This window comes from Polyodon spathula, chromosome 43, assembly GCF_017654505.1.
Source record: "Polyodon spathula isolate WHYD16114869_AA chromosome 43, ASM1765450v1, whole genome shotgun sequence".
Lineage (NCBI taxonomy): Eukaryota > Metazoa > Chordata > Actinopteri > Acipenseriformes > Polyodontidae > Polyodon > Polyodon spathula.
This window is the reverse complement of record NC_054576.1, coordinates 1,531,995-1,549,296: the sequence shown is the minus strand read 5'-3', so window position 1 is coordinate 1,549,296 and position 17,302 is coordinate 1,531,995. Positions and strand designations below refer to the sequence as shown.

The 17,302-nt window shown below is 42.8% G+C and overlaps 1 protein-coding gene across 5 annotated transcripts in view; it reads left to right on the top strand.

The window, feature by feature from the left end:
* Window positions 1–17,302, top strand: part of atp2b3b (ATPase plasma membrane Ca2+ transporting 3b) — a 56,429-nt gene that overhangs the window by 2,958 nt on the left and 36,169 nt on the right. For 2 of the 5 annotated variants that reach the window (XM_041236978.1, XM_041236977.1), the window contains exons 2-5: window positions 8,977–10,522; window positions 15,109–15,306; window positions 15,783–16,040; window positions 16,241–16,366. In XM_041236978.1, the coding sequence (XP_041092912.1) occupies window positions 10,306–10,522; window positions 15,109–15,306; window positions 15,783–16,040; window positions 16,241–16,366 (799 nt within the window). In that variant the 5' untranslated portion in view covers window positions 8,977–10,305. Of the gene's footprint in view, window positions 1–8,976; window positions 10,523–15,108; window positions 15,307–15,782; window positions 16,041–16,240; window positions 16,367–17,302 lie in introns of those variants that run through there. The other 3 variants (XM_041236979.1, XM_041236974.1, XM_041236976.1) reach the window with 3 other exon arrangements.

The window sequence follows — 17,302 nt, the reverse complement described above, 5'->3', positions numbered from 1 at the left end:
AAGTTTTTTAAAGAATGACAGATGAAACTAGACTACTGCATTTCCATCTGCACTATGAAGCCAGTCATTAAAGCTATAGTCCAATCTGCAGCCAGACATTACAGCATGAGTCAAAGATCAGCTGCATTTTATAGAAATGCTGTTTATATGTGAATTCAGGAACCTATAATATAACAGTATAATATATTCACAGCCTATACAGTACCTTACAGCCTCTTTCTAGCGCATTGGACCTAGGAAATGTCCACCATCAGTGTGGAGGGATTGAGTTCAGCCAACTCACAATCCTATCTGGGGCAGGCAGACAGGCAGGCAGGCAGATATGCAGAGAGGCAGGCAGACAGACAGACAGGCAGGCAGGCAGTAGTCCTTTTGAATTGGATTTGATCTCATTGAGCTGCTGATGGAAATGCACAAGTTTGATTTCAAATCGAGTCCCAGTAGGATCTAAATGTTATTTCACTGTATTGTAAATGGAACCATAACAATGGTAAAGCTTTTTAAGACTGCTACATAATCCAATGTGTTGTCATTCACCATCACAGAAACATGTTTTGGGGGGTAAAATGAAGAACAATTGTCCCACACAGTGATTCTGCTTTGGGAGTAAATTGATAGTATCTGAGTGTGGGATCTGTCTTCAGCAGATGTTTAAAGACGAGACTCCCTAATCAGAGAGACCAATATTTAGTGAACGAGGAAAATTGGTGGTAAGATAATTGGAGATTCTAAATTTAAAAAAAAGAAAATGTGGCATCGATATCAATAATACTCTCATATATTCTCCCAACATACAGAAACACAACATTGACATAACAGACATTAACAGATATTTACATATGAAAAGCGATAACTTACTGATCCTTTGCTTCATAATATCCATGGAGTAGCACCCTACAAACAACCAATAGTGCCAAACTTGATGCAGAATGCAAATGGCATTTGGTACCTCAATGCCAATCAGTGAAGTAAAATGCTTCAATAATTCCTTTGTGCACAGGGTTTTTGTGCTTACAAAGCTGACAGTGTTTTTATGTACAGGGTTATTGTATCAATATAAAATAAACTTGACGATACTGTGTTAGTATTGTAGCAGTATTAGCAAAAAAAAGCATGTCTCTCCGAGCTGTCATCTCTTTATGGAGCGTGTGTGTGGTGTGTGATATTTCTGAAAACTGTGTCCATTCTTCTATTTAAAAATAAATCCATTACAGCATAGCAAATTGATATTATTGTTAAAACTAGCTTAGTAGTTAGATACACCATGTGTATCTCAACAAAAGCTCTCAAGTTTCATCCAAAAAGTTATTGATCAAGCAAAAATGTTAAAATCCCACAATATCGCAATATGAAAATGATTATCGATATCGAACAATATCAATATCATATCGATATTGGTGCCTATCACTACTAGAAGTTCATTATGAAGTACCACTGGACTGATGGCTTGATCATTAAAATCTGAGTGGGAGAGAAGTGCACCCATATGAACCCATCTTGTGTCTTACCGTGTCAGAGCTCTCAGATTTCCCTGTATGAAAAACACACACATTACAGTAAAGTCAATTTAAAAAAAATTTAATAGTAATTTGTTAATAAGCTTAGTGAAGAATATTTATGAAATTATCCTGCGGATATTTCAGGGCTACACTTCAACTTTGAGCTAACGTTGAAACAACGTGAGACACTGGAAGAGCAGTGATTGGTACTCAAATGTGAGCCAATGCATCTGGCATTTCCTTTTAAAAGTCTGGAGGTGTCTGTCTGTCCGTATATCCGTCCATAAGTCTTTACATCAGCCACAATTTCATTTAGCAAAAATCAGGAGAACCGCTTTGCAAATTGTAATGAAACATTTCACTGCTAATTGGTATTCTATTCTATTCTGTAATACTGTTGACTCACTAATAGCTCTGATTATGAATGTGCCGCTGTGGGTGTGATCTGCTCCTCAGTAGTTGTTGTCCTGTAAGATCGTTCAGTTTGAACTGGATTGCTCTCCTGTAAGATTTTAGAGTTTGTGGATCACTGACAATTACCTTTTATTACACCCCCTAGTGGTCAGTACTTTAAAATGTAGTATTTTCTTCATTGCAACATTGATTTAGTTCACCAGGGATTCATAAGGGATATCCCACCATATGTTGCCTCTCCCCTGTTTAATACCCTATAGTATGTGTTCCCCTTCATTCTCAATGCCTGTTTCTGCTTCCCCCATTACTGTTCAGCCGCACTTAACTAACAGCCTTTTTCAACTCTAGGGGAAACTGCAGTTTCTACAAGACTCCCAAAAGCTAGATTGTGAGGTTTTTTAAATACCCCTCTGCAACTATGATTTTGTCTTGAGATTTTTCCATTTGCACACTTGCAGGTGCTACTGCTGCAGAGAGGGCGAAAATTACAGCTGCTGTGCACTCCCCCTATTCAGCATTTAGTAGCAGCTACCAGTCGAGAACCTAAATTTGTCATGATGTTAGCATGCTGTGTTCCCATTCTACCAGCCTCACCCCATTGGAGCTGCCCTAACTTGTAACACAGCACCATTGTAGTGCCCTGTGTGTTTGCCATGGCATTGTCTCTCTGGCTGCCATTAAGGATCATGTAGGGTATGGTTTGCATCACTGTGCTACAGTATCTTCAGTGGGTATTGGGTGAGATTTGCTTGGAGGAGGTATTTTTAGCTGAGACCTAATTAACACCCTGAGTTTCCAATGCGTTCTGTAATGACAGGAATGTTTCGTGAAAGGGGGAGTGTAAAAGAGAAAGAAATCTACCGCAATTCTTCAGCACAAAATACTGTCCTATATCCAGAGCTCTCAAAGTAGTTGTATCTGGAAAAATAAGTGGCTGAATCTTACCTGCTTTGCACTTCCATTAGCGAGACAATTCTGAAATGTGCAGCTTTGAAACAGATGCATGATATCTGTTAAAGAAATTTGCGAGCCATGTTTTTAGATAGTGTTGCACTGTCCCTGGGTCACCACCCCTTCAATCGCTTCCTTCCTTTTGTTAACCGATCAGCTGCTTCCCCTTTTGACTGACATGCTTTCAGACAGCAACATGAACCTGAAGACATGGCCTAGGTGACCTAGAGAAGTGAGTCTGCTTGACTCAGTTACTTCTCGTTTCAATAATATCTCTGAATAATTTTTTGGCAAGTCTATGTTAGGGTGAGTTCAGGAGCTGCTCTTAAATTTTAGCGTCTGCCAAGATAAATAGTACAAGTAAATAAGTAAATAGTACTCTGAAGACATGTCTTGCATCATGTGGTGGGGTGCCCCGCCCCTGTGTGTATTTTGTGTTTTGTGTTTTATGTTGTTTGTTATATGTATGTATGTATTGGTGCACCGAGTGTGGGTTATCACAAGTGATTTAAAATATATAGTTGTATAGGGATGGCACAATTACTTCACGTGCAGATGTACCGAGAGCACAATTCAATTGATTAGCAATCGAGTCTCGGTACAGCTGCATAAAAGATGCAGTGTTTCACTCACTCGGGGTTGGGTATTCAGTGAGGAGAGAATGGGAGAGAGTTAAGAATAAAAACACCAATAATAACAATTGCTCCGCATGCTGATACTTGTTCGTTTTGTCCACTGTTTGATTGTCTCTTTGTTTGGCCGGCGTGCCATTTTGTTTTGTGTTCAAGTGTTTCATGTTTAAACCTTTTATTTTGTTCATTTATAATAAACTGGTGCAACAGCGTAATTCACTACTCCACTCTCCTGTCTACTTGCTTCCTGGCCTGCCATCACCACCAACCATTTATAGAGCGTTTGCCCCATTGTCACGTGTAGGCATACATTTCAGGGCGTGGTATCATTAACATATTCGCTGAAACGATTCTGATGACAGTGCAATGAGGTTCCAAATAGACAATTGAGCTCTGTGTTAAGACCAGCTGAAACTAGGTTTATTTAGTGGCACATTCAGGAACTTTAGCAATTGCACACACTAGAAACAGCAACTGTATAAAGCAGCAACTGCGTGCGTTTGTACTGACAGGGAAAGGGAATGAAAGCAAGAAAAGTAAAAGAAAAAAACTAAGACAAAAGAAACTAATAAGAAATTAATAATAACCAAATACATGAATAAAAAAGTGCCACTTCTGTGTCTGTGTGTGTGCGTCTGTCCTTCCTTTCCCTGGTTGTCGCTAGTGCTGTGTGTGTGTGTGTGTGTGTGTGTGTGTGTGTGTGTGTGTGTTTGTGTGTGTGTATCCAGTTCTACTGTAAACAAGTTAACTGCTGTGTAAACCTGACACAATGTATTTGCTTTGTTTCCATGATTGAAATAAGACTACTATATGCAGACCTGAAACAAGATATCGGGTTGGTTGCCTGAGAATGTACAAGCTTAACTAGTTTGACACATTATAACAAACTAGAAAATGGATCAGAGATTTCCTTAAACCTGATTGGTCAATACAAGGACTTAAATCTCAGATAAAGGACCTTGCATGTTATCTTTCAAACTATGTTTAATCACTGTTCCAAATCAATCCGCCCAAAGTTGAAATCAAACAACTGCACACAGCCTGATCAGTCAGTTATTGTTGTTCCGCTTCAAATATATTCAATAAATTCGTTGTTTTTTGTTGTGTCCGTATAAGCAGCCACAAGATAGGCTCGATCCTCTTTCTAAAGTGTTGACAAAACACAATTGTTTTTTATTGATCTAATAACATTCCTTTCAAATTAATACAAATATATAATAATATATATATATATATATATATATATATATATATATATATATATATATATATATATATATATATATTTCTTCCTCTCTTGTTTTTTTCAAATGTCTATAAAATCAACACAGTTGTACAAAAACTCATGAAACTTGGTAGGGTGGTAGAGGCCTTTGGGAAGTTGTTTCCGAGTGAAAACCGAGGTGATATTGGATTTTTCAAGAATTTTTAACAAATTTTAACAAAATCTTATCCAAAACCGCTTATGGTAGAGCTCTGAAACTTGGGGCACCATTTACCATCATGCCCTAGATACAGTTTTGTTCAAGAGAAGTTGATTGGTCACATCGATCGGCAGCCATATTCGATTTGTCAAAAATATTCTAATGTAAATGTCTGACAATGTGGGGAAGCTATAAAATGGCCAAGATGATGCTCGGATATATAATGAAAAGTGTTGAATTTAAATCAAGGGAAGTAATGTTAAAACTGTACAATGCATTAGTAAGACCTCATCTGGAATACTGTGTTCAGTTCAGGTCACCTCACTACAAAAAGGATATTGCTGCTCTAGAAAGAGTGCAAAGAAGAGCGACCAGAATTATTCCAGGTTTAATAAAAGGCATGTCATATGCAGACAGTTTAAAATAATTGAATCTGTTCAGTCTTGAGCAAAGAAGACGACGCAGTGATCTGATTCAAGCATTCAAAATCCTAAAAGGTATTGATTGACAATGTCGACCCAGGGGACTTTTTCGACCTGACAAAAAGAAACAAGGAGATTAGACAAAGGGGCATTCAGAACAGAAAATAGGAGGTACTTTTTTAAACAGAGAACTGTGGGAGTCTGGAACCAACTCCCAAGTAATGTTGTCTAAGCTGATGCCCTGGGATCCTTCAAGAAGCTTCTTGATGAGATTCTGGGATCCATAAGCTGCTAAAAACCAAACAAGCAAGATGGGCTGAATGGCCTCCTCTTATTAATTGACTTTACCCACTGCTTTTGCGATTGAATTCTTTTCATCATCAGAATAGAGCCCATAGTATGTGGGTGTCTCTTGTTATAAACATGTATGCATTTCAAAGTGTGATATCTGGTAGTCGACTGGGTTAAAGGACCCTGCAAGCTGTGCTTTTAGATGGTGCTGCACTTTCTTGGAGGCCCCCATTGCATCACCTAACCAACCGGCTGCTTCCCCTATTGACCGACATGCTGACAGACAGTAGCATGAGGCAGAAGACACTGCTGAGGTGAACTGGGAAGATATCCTGTGAAAAGAGGCGTAGGGACTGTGAACTCTCCTTAATCTCCTTTCTGTTCTAATGTGCTATCTTACTATAAACCACAGAAAATCTCATTGTGCGCAGCAGTGGCTATTAAGAAGTGCTGTTTCTCAACTTTAGAACGATACCATCTATACACAAGGTCATAAAGGGACTGGAACATTGACAAATCCTAAGAGGTAATTTGTTGACTTCTCATACATGATTTATAATAAAAAAAAAACAAAAAAAAAAACATTTCTTCTGTCAAAGAAAACAGGACGTAAGTCAATAAGAAGGCATCAGAGCACTCCCACAGGCAAATTACATAATGAGAAGAAAATTGGATTTCTGTAACATCTGTGTGAGTTGAGCACTCCTACGAGCCATTGCATCAGCAAACAGCCTCTCACCTTCCTCTGGAGGCCTGAGTTCCAGTCAGGGGGGTTGGGTGATGCAGAGAGACGGAGAATTAATTTAAAATGTATAGGAGGCTGTGTGGTACAGTGGTTAAAGAAACAGGCTTGTAACCAGGAGAACCCTGGTTCAAATCCCAGCTCAGCCACTGACTCACTGTGCGTGACCCTGAGCGAGTCACTGAACCTCCTTGTGCTGCGTCTTTCGAATGAGATGTTCTTGTAAGTAGCTCACACACCTTAGTCTCGAATCTTGTAAAGCGCTTTGTGATGGTGGTCCACTATGAAAGGCGCTATATAAAAATAAAGAAAAAACATATATGTATATTTCCCCCAGTGGTTTGATACATTAAAACAAAAGGTCTTAATATTGAAGGTTTCTTTACATTGCAAATGGGGTCTGTGATTAAGAGTCCTGAAACAGGGAGATGAATCCTTCTGATTGTGTGCAGGAATTGGAGGGTGGTGAACGCTGAACACAAACTGAACAATCCACAGAGCTGAAAACGAAGCATGAGCTAGTTTCCATGAGAACCAGAAAGACACAGGAAGGCAAACTGAGGTGGGAACACCATAGCAACACAGACAACAGAGGAGGGAGCAGTGTCTCTATGCAGACTTCACAGCCTACTCTGTACACCATCACCTCCACCACCCACCTTCTACCCACTGCCCCCAGCAGAAGAGAGGGTCACAATTCAAACCCCCCCCCCCCCCCTCATCAGGGGGGTGAAGCTGCGGTGGAGAGGGGTGTAGGGGGCAGGGGGTGAAGGGGAGGTGGATGGTGTAGGAGGGGATGAAGGGGAGGTGGAGAGGGGGTATCCATGGTGTTCTCTGTTCTCTGATAGTAAACAGCAGTGATGCTGCTTCTGAAATATTATTGAGATCTCTCTATCTATCTATCTATCTATCTGTCTATCTATCTAACCCCTCCTTCGTACAGTCTTCCCATTTCCCCCCTCTCTCTTTCTCATTCTCTCTCTTTTACAAGCACAGCATTTCTCTAGTATAGGATAAGGGTTCCCTCTTTAGCCCATGTAATATAGTGGATGAGAATCTGGGGCGAGGGAGACTGTGGGATAAATTTTCAAAGGTAACTAAATTTGAGTCAGACATCTAAAGTCACGTTTTATCTTAGACAGCCGTGTCAGAGCCGTGATTTTCCAACTTGGCTACTCTAAGTTGACGTTTCTAGACGATCAGGGGTGCTGTTTCAGCACACAGACGACTAAAACCTCCATAAGGTTACATTGGATTTGGATGTGATTTTCAGAGTTTTAGACTTTAGTCTGTTCGCCGTCTGGCAGTTTATTGTAATGTCTGCAAATGAACAGTAGATTATGCATTTGTCTAAATGTAGATGACTTCACACTGATTTGAAATATACGAGACTGAATGCATTTCCATTGCAGGGAAGGTACTGTGCAAACCAACAGCATATAGCAGTATATACATTTATATTATAAAAGACATGTAGGCAACCATTGAAAAATACTGTATTCATCAGTTACAGTATGTTGAAAACAAAAGGCTATGTCTTTCTTAATCGTATCATCAGAAATGTTTTATTTATTCTAGGCTAAACTGAAATATTGGTAACAATATGTAACATATAAAATAATAATAATCTTTATTTTATAAAGTGCTTACAAAGCATCTCAAAGTACTGTACAGTTTATATATATATATATATATATATATATATATACACACACACACACACACACACACACACACACACACACACACACACACACACACACACTTAAAATAAAATTGCGTAGATCAGATAAAACTGCCTGTACATAGATGCATTTTTAGTTGTGTTTTTTTTTTTAAAGCATCAATGGTTAATAACGCTATGCAGTTATTAATAAAATAAATACTTACACCTTGGAGTCCTGTATTTCTCCACATTGCCAGAAAGATTGTGTATTGTTCCATTTATGTTCGATATTAAGTTGCATATCCTTAAAAGTACACGTTTGCTATAATATTAATTCACATATACTGGTAGCTAACTTGTGTTTTAAACTTGACATTTCTAGAGTGTGTCATCCTGGTTTTATAGGAGTGGTTCTCTTAGTACTAAGCCCTCACGTCAGACTTTAGAAAATAAGAAAACCGAAATCTGCAGAGTTACCCTCAAACAAATAACAACCTGAAGACTGCAGACACATTTACACGTGACTCCTGAACACTATTAAAAATGGCACGGCAACCACTTTGGAGCTACAGCGTCAGAGACCCATGCAGCTCTGGATAGCTTACAGGCAGCGCTGCCATTGCCCGGCCAGTCTACAGGGTTCGCTGGTGTGCGGTGAGCCGAGGACACCCTGGCCGACCTAGACCCTCCCCACCCGGGCGGCGCTCGGCCAATTGTGCGCCACCCCCTGGGAACTCCCAACCTCCAGGCTATAGGGCGCATCCTGCACTCCATGTGGAGTGCCTTTACTGGATGAGCCATTCGGAAGCAACCTGGTTTTGAATTTTTACAGGTGTATAAAACGCAGCTGTAGTTTAATCAGCCTCAGATTTCTCTGAATGCTTTTGTTTCTGAATTTCCTGATGAAAGCTGATTGATTCTTATTCCTGTTTCAGGGTTCAGCAGAGCTGCAGAGATTCCAGGTGTGCTCACCCCTGACCTTTGACCCCAGCCCTGACCCGATACCCCCAACAAACTGAAGACTGGCATTCAAGGTAGCCCCTGGACTAGACCGACACTTCCCATGGATTGGGAACCATCTAGCGGCAGCCAGGAACACAACGGAACCCTTCTTATCAAGACCACACACAACAGCATCACTCACTACTAGAGACTCAGAGCATCACTATTAGAGCTGAGACTCACAGCATCACTCACTACTAGAGCTGAGACTCACAGCATCACTACTAGAGCTGAGACTCACCACATCACTACTAGAGCTGATACTCACAGCATCACTACTAGAGCTGAGACTCACAGCATCACTCACTACTAGAGCTGAGACTCACAGCATCACTCATTACTAGAGCTGAGACTCACAGCATCACTACTAGAGCTGAGATAGCATCACTACTAGAGCTGAGACTCACAGCATCACTCATTACTAAAGCTGAGACTCACAGCATCACTACTAGAGCTGAGACTCACAGCATCACTCATTACTAGAGCTGAGACTCACAGCATCACTCACTACTAGAGCTGAGTCTCACAGCATCACTCATTACTAGAGCTGAGACTCACAGCATCACTCACTACTAGAGCAGAGACTCACAGCATCACTCACTACTAGAACTGAGACTCACAGCATCACTCACTGCTAGAGCTGAGACTCACAGCATCACTACTAGAGTAGAGACTCACAGCATCACTCACTACTAGAACTAAGACTCACAGCATCACTCACTGCTAGAGCTGAGACTCACAGCATCACTACTAGAGCTGAGACTGACAGCATCACTACTAGAGCTGAGACTCACAGCATCACTCACTACTAGAGCTGAGACTCCCAGCATCAGTCACTACTAGAGCTGAGACTCACAGCATCACTACTAGAACTGAGACTCACATCATCACTACTAGAGCTGAGACTCCCAGCATCACTCATTACTAGAGCTGAGACTCACACCTGTCTGCCTGGGAGGGGAGAAACATAGAGGGGAAGAGAAAGAGAACCGAATTCCAATAAAGGCAAACAAAGTATTTTCTTTGACAAGAAATTGAACGAAAGAAATTACAGACAAACTAATAATAATAATAATAATAATAATAATAATAATAATAATAATAATAATAATAAAGTAAGAAAGAAAAAGAAAATCTGGAGTAAAACACAAAAAGTTATTTCATGCATTGAATTATTCCAAACGCACAAACTCACAAAACTCACAAACTACAACAAAGGGAAGGGTCAAGAAGGACTGTATTTCAGCTGCTCTGCAGGGAGGATGGGTGATTTAGCGAACAGCGCGGTGGGGTTCTACCCGAAAGCTCAGCGGGGGGGCGGCGGTGCCGAGGCCAGCCATGCCGGGGGGTTCGGGTGCAGTCTGGAGGAGCTGCGGGAGCTCATGGAGCTGCGGGGGCCGGAGGCACTCCAGAAAGTGGAGGAGAGCTACGGGGACGTGTACGAACTCTGCCACCGACTCAACAGCTCGCCCACGGACGGTAAGCTGGCTTGACATCAGTAGTAGTTACAGTCGTGGTCATTAGTATTGTTATAGTCATTGACAAATTTGTTGTGCAAGAAAAATGATCCTTTTGATTGCCACTGTGTCACAAGAGAGGTCATTTCACACAGACCAGCTCAGCTTCCCTTCACTTTGTGTTTCCTTTGTTTGAAATTTATGTTGTGAAAGGGTGCGGGCACTCACTGACACGGGAGACAGAAGACGGTACTTGAAAACACCGCACAGGTGCCTAGTTTAATTTCCTTTTTGATTTAGCCTGCAGAGGGCGCTGTTGTCTGTGGCCTGTATACCGGCAACAGTAATCAGGGCCATAGGGTTACCGACACAGGTATACTCAGGTGTACTCACAGGTGCTCAAAAATAATAATGAAAACCAAAGTCGAAATGAAAAGGGAAAATAAAACACAGTAATAAAACTACAAAACAAAAGTGCTGTTTATGCAGTGCCGCTATACCTGTCAGATTGAGTCTCTGTCCTACGCTTCGTTGTGCACTATACACTGGGGTGGCCAAGGTTCCCCTATCACTACACTCGTCCCCGCGGGTACGTATCCATGTATTTTACTAATTGGTTTATTTAAGGCTGCCTGTCTTCCTCAGCCATGCTTACCTGATTTTATTCTCTCGCTCCCCCCTCTGGCGTTCCTGCCTGGTGTTTGTTTACGCTCGCCCGTGCAACCAGGAGTTGTTGTCTTAGGTTAGGTTTCATTAACAGTGGTTTCCAGTAAAATTACCCTCTTTATCTCTGGCCATGTCGACGGTACAATCCACATGCAGGTACATAGCTGCATTTTACGTTTCACAGTTCCATTTTACATTCAGTTTTATTGCATTTGTTTCCTGTCCTCGTGATGTTTTTTTTTTTTTTTATGTTTGCAGCCATTTTCAATCACTCACATAATGTGTTTTTTTTTTTTTTATCTTTGCAGTCTTTTTCAATTACTCACATAATGTACATTTCCAGTTGTATTGCTGGCAGTACTAGAGCTGTGCACTAGATGGTGTAGGTGCTTACTATTATAAAGATGTGTTGGCTGATCCAGCTGCATTGTGTTATGGTGAGTAGAGATGAGGGGGATGGGAGACAGGATGTGATCAATACTATTGGATCTATCTATTTTCACTCTTCTCCATGCTCCTATACTCTCTCTCTCTCTCTCTCTCTCTCTCTCTCTCTCTCTCTCTCTCTCTCTCTCTCTCTCTCTCTCTCTCTCTCTCTCTGCCGCATGTTCAAGGACATATAAAGGAGAAACACAGCCAGGCTGAGCCAAGGTCCCAGAGCAAGGGACTCCCCTCCCTCCCTCCACTCATTTCTCTCCCTCCCTCAGTCCTTCCCATTGACCTCAGTGTCAGCTCTCTCTGTGTATTAGGAACAGCTGTACGAGGAAATGCAACAGAGGGCTGGCCTCCTTTAGAGTTTCTATATATCTAGAGAACCCATTGGGCTGAAACTAACCAACAACCTTCTTACCAACTCGGTGGTGTCCGTCCCTCCGTCCGTCTGTCCGTCTGTCTGTCTGTCACGCTTATATCTAGAAAGTGACTTGTCAGACTTTGATGAAACTTGCAAAGGACCTTCTTCTGCATAAGTGATGGAGTGTGTGTCAGTCCAACACCTTTAATATCACTTCAAAAGGACGAAGCAGTAGTACCAACAATGTTGAGTTGAGTTTCTCAGGAGTTCACTAATAATAACCTGGCCAACATGCATTAAAACACAGTGTTGACACAACACATATACTTGAAGCAGCTGCTCTATATCCAGCCCCCCCCCCCCCTCTTCCTGTAGGGTCACCTGTTCCAAACTGACAGAAATAAAGAACTCCTTTAAAAGGAATCATGAAAAACAATGAAAACCATCTGCATATTCCACACACAAGCATTCATTTGGCAGGAAAAGCTGCAGGATTCTAGTCAGCTGCATTGTGGGGGTTGTAGTTTTTTTTTTTTAACAGGCACTTCTCGGCATAGCTGCATCATTGCTTAAATACATGCACATCTGAGTGTTAAAGAAGGCTAGTCTGTTTAATAATGATGGACTCGGTGTCGCAGTATGTAGGTGTCTGTTTCGGTTTGTTTCAGTGTGTGTCTCTCTGAGTTTGTGTCGGTGTGGTATCTCTCAGTGTTTGTTTCTCAGTGTTTTTGCGTGTGTCACTGTGTGTATCTGTCTCCTGGTTGCTGTTTTTTTCTTATAAAGAATAAATGGTATTGAAGGAGAGAGAGAGAGAGAGAGAGAGAGAGAGAGAGAGAGAGAGAGAGAGAGAGAGAGAGAGAGAGAGAGTGAGAGAGAGAGAGAGAGAGAGAAAAACAGAACTGGAGATTTCAAACTCTTTTCCAACAGACTTGCTGCAATGCAGAGTTTACCATCCCCCGTCTCCTCCTCCCTTTCTCACCCTGTTTCTCTACTGACATTCTTCTAGTTTTTTTTCTTTTTTAGTGGAGTGGTTCTATCAATGTTGTATTATATCTCATTCATCCAGAACAAACGTGATCCAAAGCATCACTAGATGGCGCTGTCTCTACCCCAGCGTCTCTGTGCCAGCGCCCTCTAGTGCACAGCAGAGTGAGGTGACATTCAAACTGGAGATCCCTCTCTCACTCTTAAGCACCGTGGTTCACATGCATCAACAAATAGACTGGAGCGGCGATGACATCATCCTAACTAGATTACTTTCTGCAGCCCAGAGTGCATTACTGACTGCCACAGACTGAGAGGCGGAAACAATGGACAGATATTCAATTATTCCAGGAGACGCAGAGAAGACAGACAGATAACAGCGGGCTAATTCACTAGCCTATCGTTCCCGGGGGGGAGCTAGGTGACACAAAGAGAGGGCTTGTCTGGTTTTAATGAAACTCATTAAGACATTATATTTAGCATAGGGTTTGATAGCATCATACTTGTATATATTGTGTCTATTTACTTATGTCAGTCTCTGTATAGATGTAAATACAGGTGTGTTTTACCACATGCTGCCTACAATATGGTGTTATGATTTAGCTTTTTTGTTGTTACTGTTTTAATGTTATACGCAGTGACTGCTGTTGAAATTTTGAAGAGGTTTCCAAACAGGAATATACTACATGCTACCCACTGAGGGGCACATGTGACACTTGGAATAGATTGTTTCATTTATTTGCATCAAGACAGAAAAAAAAAAAAAAAAAAAAAAACGTGTTTATATTTTACTTTGTATTCCAGACATTGTTGTTTACTCAATTAGGGTAATCAACAGAATGCTTGCAGGGGAGTTTTTTGCTCTTGTCCAGATATCGATGAGGAGTTTGCTGATTTAGTTCGGGCTTGGGGCCAACTTTTGATGTTTTTTTGTGTCCAAACTGTTGGAATTGTGTCTCTGCGATTGCTCAGTCTTAGATTGCTTGGCGGGCCGAAAAATGAACTTATGTTACTGGTTTGTGATGCGCTTTTCATTTTGATGTCACAAAACTAGTACACAAAAATAAAACAAACGAAATTCAACACGAAACGTCAGTTGGATTCGACTGGTATGATTTACAACAGTCATCACCAACGCTTCGGTTTTGTCACAGAGGTCACAGGGTCATGGGCTCATGGGGTCACAGAAATCGTACATTTGAAAAAAATGGATGTAGAAACACTTTTGAAGCTGCGTAGGTCAGCAAATGAGATAGCTGAGCTAGCATGTCGATCAGTGACAGCTATAATACAAAAAAATTGTGAGTGAACTGTGGTTGTTTTTTGTTCAGGTTGGCACGGTTGTGTGGTGGTTAACGATGCTGCCTCATAGTGCCAGGGCCTTGGGTTTGATACCGGCCTAGGGGTCTGTCTGTGTGGAGTTTGCATGTTCTCCCTATGTCTGCGTGGGTTTTCGATAATATATATATATATATATATATATATATATATATATATATATATATATATATATATATATATATATATATATATATATATATTTGTATAATTAAATCTATATTGTACCTGGCCAAATTTCCTGCAGTTAATTTCTTTGCTGGTGGTACATATTTAGCACCACATTATGTGGTGGATGCCACAAAGTAAAATCATTTAATAGACTTGCATGAACTAAAAACCCCAGCATCAACTCTTACTGATGGGGAATTCAATCCCATTAATTACTTTTATCCTTTCCCTCCTGTCCCCTTCACCCCACCTCTCCTCTGCACTCTCCCCTCCCTCTCTACTCTCTCCCCTTCACCGCACCTCTCCTCTCACCCCTTGCCTCCTCTCCTTTCACCTGTCTCCTATGCCTTCTCATTCCTCTCTCCTCTGCACTCCCCTCTCTCCTCCCTCTCTCCCCTTCACCGCACCTCTCCTCTCTCTCCTCTCCTCTCACCCGTTGCCTCCTCTCCTCTCACCTGTCTCCTGTCCCTTCTCATTCCTCTCTCCTCTCCCCACTCCCCTCTCTCCTCCCTCTCTCCTCTCCCCTTCACCACACCTCTCCTCTCCTCTCTCTCCTGTCCCTTCTCATTCCTCTCCCCACTCTCCTCTCTCCTCATTCATCTTCTCTCTCTTCTCTCCTCATGCCCCTCTCTTCTCTCCCTCCCTTCTCTCCCCAGGTCTCACTGATAACCCCTCAGATCTTGAGAAGAGAAAGCAGGTATTTGGTCAGAACTTCATCCCTCCCAAGAAAGCAAAGAGTTTCCTAGCCCTAGTGTGGGAGGCCCTGCAGGATGTGACCCTGATCATCCTGGAGATCGCAGCCATCATCTCTCTGGGACTGTCCTTCTATCAGCCCCCAGGGGGGGAGACTGAGGGTGAGGAAGGGAAGGGGAGGGGAGGGGAGAGCAGGGAGGAGAGGGCAGAAGAGTCTGGGGGGAGAGGGGGAGAGAGGAGAGGAGACTGGAGGTGAGAGAAATATATTCTCAAACTGGCAGAAAAAGAATTTCTTGATGAAGATTTTCTTGATGAAGAAAAAGGTTAAATATTTTTTGGGAAAAGCAGCAGAAATCACTGCAAAGTGTATTGTAGCCTCCTCATTGGAAGTGCAGAGGAGATGCCTTTCAATAGTACCACTGTTATATTGTTTAATGTGAAAAAAACCATCTTTCTGTACATTTACTGTATTATCTTTGGCAATACTTGTCACGCCATTAAATACCACTCTTTACCTTTCTCTCCCTTCTCTTCTCCTCTCTCCTCTCTCACCTCTCCCTTGTCCCTCCTCTCTCTTATCCCCTCTCCTCGCTCCTCTCTCCCCTCTCCTGTCTCCCCTCTCTCTCCTCCCCCTCAGTCTGTGGAGAAGTCTCTGGAGGTGCGGAGGATGAAGGTGAGGCAGAGGCAGGGTGGATCGAGGGTGCAGCGATCCTGCTTTCTGTGATCTGTGTGGTTCTGGTCACAGCGTTCAACGACTGGAGCAAAGAGAAGCAGTTCCGGGGGCTGCAGAGCCGCATCGAGCTGGAGCAGAAATTCACCGTCATCAGAAACGGGAACCTTATCCAAATCCATGTCGCTGAGATTGTAGTGGGAGACATCGCACAGGTCAAATACGGTGAGGGGAGAGGGGAGAGGGGAGAGGAGAGATAGGGGAGAGAGGGCGGAGAGGAGGCGAAGAGAGAGGGGCGAGATGGGAGAGGAGGGAGAGAGGGTTTGAGATGGTGGCTTCATGTTTGAGACAGGGACTTCCATGTTTGAGACAATGGCATATGAACCATGCTCACTGTGTGGCTGTCCGCCCTTTCCCCCTGACAGGTGACCTGCTCCCTGCGGATGGGGTTGTGATCCAGAGCAACGACCTGAAGATTGATGAGAGCTCCCTGACTGGAGAGTCCGACCATGTGAAGAAATCTGTGGAGAAAGATCCGATGCTGCTCTCTGGTGAGGAACCTCACCACCCTCACCCACACCCCTCCCCTACACCCCTCCCCATCCCCACACCCCTTTCTCTTTATATGATTTCTGTTTTTACCAATACTACTCTCAGGCCTGTCTGCAATGTGATGCTCAGCAGTACTGCACAGGACCGAGATACTTGCTTTGGTTGTTGTTGCTTGCAATTTCAACCAGAGCTTTTAACATCAATTTTGCTGAGGCTGTTCGTCCATTCTAACAAGCAGGCTTCCCTCAGTCTCAAGTGGGTACTGACCTGAGTGGTTTTGCCAGTGGCTTTTACTGATGGGCATCCCTGTCCATTGCCACCCGCGGTGACTGTGAACCAGCCTCCAGCACAGGCAGACTTCCACACGGAACGTCACCAGCCTCCTTCAGCCGTTGGGCCTTACAGTGAATAATGCGAAGAGCCAGCTCACACCCTCTCAGCCTCCTACCTCGGAGTGTGCTTGGACTCTGGGTCCATGCTGGCCACTCTGTCTGACGGCAAACTACACAGAATAGCCGCCTGTTTGAGCTCTTTCAGCTCAACAGAGTGCTCACGGTAGTAATGTTCCAGGAACTTCTGGACCTGATGGCCGCAGCTTCCCAGACCCTTCCATTGGGTCTCTTCTCAAGGGGAGTCCCCAGCAGCTCAGAGTGGAGGCTTCACCCTGAGGTGGTGAGCCTCATCTGGGAGAGGTTCAGGAGAGATTGCCTCCCAGAATCAACCAACTATCCCATTTGGTTCTCCATAATAGGAGGCAGGGACCTGCTGGCAGTAGATGGCACATCAGTAGCTGAGGCATCTTCATACGCCTTTCCACTGCTTGCCCTGTTCTGGTGTCTGGAGAAAATCAGGCAGAACTGGGCCATGGTGCTCCTAGTAGATCCATTTTGGCTCAGCTCACTTCCTGGCATGGCCATTTTAAAAAAAATGGTTTT